The sequence below is a fragment of the Pavona decussata genome, unplaced genomic scaffold (assembly GCF_977016875.1).
Source record: "Pavona decussata unplaced genomic scaffold, jaPavDecu1.1 SCAFFOLD_202, whole genome shotgun sequence".
Lineage (NCBI taxonomy): Eukaryota > Metazoa > Cnidaria > Anthozoa > Scleractinia > Agariciidae > Pavona > Pavona decussata.
Window position 1 is genome coordinate 1,668,615 of NW_028145610.1, and position 6,121 is coordinate 1,674,735.

At 38.6% G+C, this 6,121-nt stretch overlaps 1 protein-coding gene and 1 long non-coding RNA gene across 4 annotated transcripts in view; one reads left to right on the plus strand and one right to left on the minus strand.

Annotated features, from left to right (window-relative positions):
* The window catches only part of LOC146461063 (ADP-ribosylhydrolase ARH1-like), an 11,410-nt gene extending 7,257 nt beyond the window's left edge, over window positions 1-4,153 (plus strand). For all 3 annotated transcript variants that reach the window (XM_085087338.1, XM_085087339.1, XM_085087340.1), the window contains one exon: window positions 2,780-4,153. In XM_085087338.1, the coding sequence (XP_084943464.1) occupies window positions 2,780-3,339 (560 nt within the window). In that variant the 3' untranslated portion in view covers window positions 3,340-4,153. The remainder of the gene's footprint in view (window positions 1-2,779) is intronic.
* Window positions 3,864-5,508, minus strand: LOC146461064 (uncharacterized). Its single transcript, XR_014857492.1, has 2 exons — window positions 5,005-5,508; window positions 3,864-4,173 (listed from the first exon to the last, which is right to left on the minus strand). It is a non-coding gene; the product is annotated as an uncharacterized LOC146461064 (long non-coding RNA).
* Window positions 5,509-6,121: the final 613 nt, after the last annotated feature.

The following is a 6,121-nucleotide window of genomic DNA, read 5'->3' on the forward strand; positions in this document are numbered from 1 at the left end:
TAATTATTCTAGAAATTGGCTAGCCTGCAAGCAAGCTGTGTATTTGGTTAGATGCAAGAGGATATAGCGCGAGCACCAAGTGAAGCAATTAAGCCTCGAGAGGATTGGGCTTGTGCAGGGGCCTTTCTCCTGCCCCCCACTCCAATCCTCTCATGCTATATCCTTTTGTGGCTGGCCAAATAGACAGCTTGCTCACAGGGAAAAAATTGGCTCAATTAGCACCCAGTAAGAGCCCTTCAAAGATTTAAGGACGTTCCCGTGAAAGTCTTCTAACATTGATTTTTTCATAAGACTTTTGCTGTCACTAGGTAGTGAGTTACTTGTGACAGAAATGCTAAAAATGGGGGTCACCCACTTCATTTCGGAGGTATGATATATCTGAAGGACCACCCTAGTTATGAAAGATCTGTCTTCTTTACTTCATCTGACCCCAGTGTCTGTTTTTAAGTCTACTAACAATATTGTAAATGAATCCCTAGAATGAAACTCTCTATACCATTAATTTTTAACTCGTGAATGCGCGTAGCGCAATGAACGAGTTATAGCGATAGCTGGCTGTTGACTTGGTTGGTTGGTCGTTGGGTTCTGTTAGTTAACTTTCGGGCATGCGCAGTGAATGAGTTTTAAATTCAATTAGTGGAAAAAACACGCGCACATCTTTTGTTCACGGCGCATCAGGAAATTCTTATTCAATATGTAGAGAATAATTTGACGATCATTTACTGCAAGAATGGAGATTTTTCGTTCAATCTGAGCAAAGTTACAAGTTTTTTCAGTTTTTCCGAAAGTCCGGGGTCGTAAACTCAATTAGTGAAAAAAAAAACGTAAAAATTTTTTTCACGACGCATTAGAATTCTCTCATTCATTCTGTAGAGAATAATTTGACAATCATTTTAGTGTAAGAATGGAGATTTTTTTGTTGAATCTGAGCAGTTATAGGTTTTTATGTTTTTTTCCACAAAAATCGGTGTCTTTTAAGAATTAAAAATAATTTAATTTAGAAATAATTGAATTAAAAAATAATTTAATTTAAAAGTAATTGTCAGCATGGACTTTGAATAAACAAGACGCTTTTTAGAGCTTTTACCTTTAGCACTGGTGGTCTTATTTATTGTAGGCCTCACCGATTTTTTAACCCATACTCCCTTTGCGATTGAACTAACTGAATCGTTTTAGTCAGAAAGAATGCCTGAGAAAGCGGAAAGTGCCATGTCACGCATCAGTGACGTCGTAAACAAAATTACGCAAATTTCTGGTGAAATGAACACTTTAAGATGTTGTCAGCTTTCATAGAGGTTTCAAAGGGAAAAAATGTTTCATTTTCGCAATTTACAACTGGTAATTTATGGGAAAGCAAAAGGATGCGGTTGATAAATAATTCTTATTTAGCAAGAGCTTGTCATATTTCAATATTTTTACTTGAGGATTGCATGGACTGAACTCCAAAGGAAAAATTTCAGGCATTTATGTCGGGCATGAAATGTAATGCGATACTTTGTTGAACAGATTTCCTTTTGTGAGATCGGCTTAAAAAACAGAAATCTACCTAGAAGTTAAAAAAAGTATGCCTTACAGTAATTTTGTAATTTTAATTCCCAAAAAAACTTCACTTGCCCATCGGGCAAGTGATGGTCAGAATCCACTAGCCCGATCGCAAAATCCAGTAGCCCCGGACTATCGGGGACACAAATTTCCATGACCTAGCTGCACATGGCGTGCCTCTATGAACTTTCAATAAAAAAAACACATGATTTTTTTTAATCGTCGCATCAGAATAATCGGCTTATTCAATCTGTACAGAATAATATGACAATCATTTTTATAGTACAAGAATGGTTATTTTTCGTTACATAATCGGGCAAAGATATAATTTCTTTTAGCTTTCAAGGAAGTTTCTGTAGCCGTCTAAATTTTACTATGTGTCATCTGCATTCATGAGTTGGCTCACAGGAGCCTTTGATATATGTCTGACTGGACTTCCGTTAAAGTAATTAGTTTGTGAATGACCATATATTTGCAATTCTTGAGAGCGGCATGCATTATTGAGCAGGCCTGTGGTTGTTCAAAGAGCAGATAACTTTATCCAGCAGATAATTTGCTATGCGGCGGATAAAATGTATTGGTTGGAGTCAGAGTACATTTTATCCGCTGTATAGCGATTTATCCACTGGGGCATGGATAGAGTTATCCATTTTTTGAACAACTGGGGCCAGGATTTAGATGTTGTGTGAGTAGAAGAAGAGGAAAATTTTCAAGTTCCTGCATTGATTTTTGTTCATGTTTTCACAAATCCCTGGTATCAATTGGAAAAGAAAATTATGTATCCAAAATGAAGTAGGGCTCACTGACCATTTGAGAGGGTAAACTAAAGGCAATGGCTACCAGCCCTATATATGGTTAGGTTTCTAAGTATGCACACATGCTCATACATGACATGGTTGGACATTGAGACATGAAGCATGTTCACATAAATAGTTATCACGAATATCCTTAAGGGGCCTTATATATTTGCAAAAAGGAATGTCCCTGTCATCCCTTACATAATTTGTAATTTTTTGTTGACAAATTCTAGCTTCTTTTCAATGTCCTCTAATTATTCCTGCCCTCATCAGAATTTTTCAAGTCTTTACAAGTGAGAGATTATATAAGTTAAAGATCACTAACACTATTCTTTACTGGAATATCAATTGTTGTATTTAAGAATATGATCCAACTGCTATCCGATGAGAATTTGGCCAACAAAAGGTCAAACTTCATTTAGTAATTTTATTTTTTCCAGGTTACCTGGGTTCCCTAGCATCTGCTCTGTTAACTTCATTTGCCGTCCAAGGCCGACCTGTCCGGGAGTGGGGTGCAGCACTCCTATCAACCCTCTCAAAAGCTATGAGTTACATTAAAAAAGTTGGCCGTGATGTCAAGGAGAATGAAGAGCACTGGTCTTACTTCACAGACTCCTGGACTGCATATCTCACAACAAGGGGAATTCTCCATGGCAACAGTGATCCTGTGTTTCCAGAGCAATATTCTGTTGTAGACCGTGATGCATTCTACAAATCATTGAGCTATCGGCAGAGATGGGCTGGGGCCAGTGGCCATGATGCACCAATGATTGCATATGATGCACTTCTTGGAGCAGGGGCATCCTGGGATGAGCTTTGTAGCCGAGCCATGTTTCATGGTGGTGACAGTGACAGCACAGGAGTGATCGCAGGGGCCTGGTGGGGAGTCTTGTATGGTTTGGATGGGGTTCCTGTGGGTAATTACAAGAATTTGGAATACAAAAAAAGAATTGAAAAAGCGGCTGCTGACCTGTTTGCCAAAGCAAAAGAAATGCATTAGGTCAGACAATCATGGTGATGACACTGATGACCTCCCCTCAAATCTCGGTACTTTTAATGGTCCAGAAGCAGTGATTACTCTTGTACAGTCTATAATGGCTGAACTATGTCAGATATTGTAATAAATACATTGTGGTGCTATTTTGTGGTGATAAGGCGGGTGGTAATGTTGTCTGCAGAAGGAGAAGGATGACAACAGTGATGATAATTATGATGAAATGACAATGATGATCAATGACTGAACTAGAGTGTATCATATTAAGCTTTGGTTAAAAACCAGTTCCTTAAAGAAAGCTAGCCAGTTATAAACACTGACAAGAAAGTCTCTTATTCTTGTTGCCTGTAAGTCATTTTCAAACTCAAAGTATTAGCTATCTTATCTGTAGTCGCTGTAGGCCATAATAGCCAGCTACCCCTTTCAAAGACAACCCAGTGATGTAAATGGCAATCACTATTGTACTCATAATGATCATGGCTACAGAGATGATGAAGTAGAATGATGATGCCTCAAATTTTATTTTTACCCCCCCCCCCCCCACCCCCTCCAATTAAAAAAAAAAGAGAAGAAGAAAAGAGATGCAGTAATTAGCTTATAAGCTAAAGGTGTCTTCTCGTCAGATTAATTTTTCTGTTATTTGAAACTAAGAAAACCTTGAACACACTAGAAATATTTCTCGAATGTGATGGTTATTATGCTGGTGAAGGAAACCAATCAGATCCAAGCTTGAATGGTAATTATTTTGTGTTTTTTTCTTTTTTTTTTTTTTCTAGTTTCCCTTTGATTAGTCACAGACCAATAAACATTCCAGTAGTGATTCTTAGTGTCCTTGACTTTCTAAGGCCCCGTTTATATGGAGAAAAGTTGTCCCGGGCAAGAGGGTCACCCTCCCAGCTGAGTCAACTTTAGCGAGCGTTTATATGAGAAAAAAGTTGACCCTTTTGCCCAAGCCAAGAGCTGACCGTCTAGAGATCATGAAAACATGCGAAAAAAAACCGCCTCGAAGTCTGCAAATCAAATCGGTTGTTTTTCGTAAGTTTACAAACGTTGGCTTTTTATACCCAAGAAATTCTGGTTCCTATGGTTTTTGAAACCAAGTTAAACAATTCTGAAGTTAAAACCTTCCCGGGCAAAATCGGTTTGCGAAGGCTACACAAGTCGTGGTTGACTGAATCTAGCTGCGTGACATTTCAAGTTCTTTTCGCGTTGAATTTCGCCTGTCGTTAAGTCTGTAATCACACAAAACTGAGATACAAGTGTTTGTTGTGGCATGACTTGATAACACTAAACGCCAAATGATTTATATACCTTTTCATATAATTTGACTTTGTCGGCGTTGAAGTCGGTGGCATTGAACTCGCACATTCCCAATGACAACAGAGCTCGCGCATGCTCTAATTGTCTCGCCTTGACGGAGTTGACCCAGCTAGGCGAGCCAAAGTGTTTATATGGAGAAAAGTTGGCCCAGTTAGGAGGGTGACCCTACCATCGCAAAAGGGTGACCGACCTAGCCGGGTCACCCTTCTAGCCGAGCCAACTTTTTGTTTCTCATGCAAATGGTTCGCCAAGTTTTGTAAGGAAATGTAGGAAAAGTTGGCTCACCCAGGGTAGCTCGGGTAGGCGGGTGACCCTTCTACCAGGGACAACTTTTCTCCATATAAACGGGGCCTTAGTTTTGGTGTAATTAACTCTTTTTTTTTTCTCAACCAAATCACTCAAACTTCTTCGAGATCAATGAAATTTTGTGAATATTAGCCAAACTTTTTGGTGTCCTCTTCTTGGACATAAACAGGAAAAGTTTAGCCCTGTTGATGTGCATTTCAAAGGACAAAAAGTATGTACATCTTTGTGAAGTGATCTAACCTGCAACTGGCAATTCACATATTGCTATCTAAGTCATAAAAATATAATAAGTTTATGAAACTGTCTTTGGGATGACCATATTACTGTAAATTATGTTAGTTTGTGAACAGTTTTACCTATGAAAAAAAAAAATAGATCAAGAACACATTTGTCATTTTGTTTTCATTGTAATATCCTTCCTCCTGCAACATTTACATTTGCAGTATAAATTATTTATTTTGGACTGTATACTGGGTTATTTCAGGGTTCGAAAGGGCTTTAGTGCTGGGTTGCATAAAACATCTTAAGATAAGTGGAAGTTTTCTGCATTCGTTCCCTGTATTCTGAAGGATTTACTCGTGCTCTTTATCATCAATAAACTGCCTTAGATAAGCTGAGTGATTAAACATTAAGCACTCAAGAAAATCCTTCAGAAGGCAAGGAATGACTCCAGAAAACTGCCTCCCAGTACTTGTCTTAAGATGCTTTATATAACTGGGCACAGGACTCCATCCCAAATAATGGAGGCCTCTATGGTTCCAAGACAGAAATATCGGGGCTCTATGTTTTTCACCCCAGGGTTTCCTTTACCTAGAATTAGCATTTTTGTCCAGGCTTGAAGAAGAGGAAGGCTTCAGGTTCCTGACTCCACGGCAGAAGTTTCAGGGTTCAAGGGTTTCAAGTACCCTCCCCCCTTAGGACTCTGAATTTAACACCACCCTCAGATAGCACAGTTAACTGTGGTGGGTACGTACATCAAATTTATTAAAAATTAGACTGCTTGTCAATGTTGAGGTTATTCAAATCAGCCAAACTAAATTGGTTCGAACCACTGTCTCACCAGTTGCTTCAGCACATAACTAGTAAGCTGTCTGATAAAGTAACACCTTGCTCATTTATATGAAAAAGAGAACAACTGAAAAAGAGAGGTGTAAAATTTTGA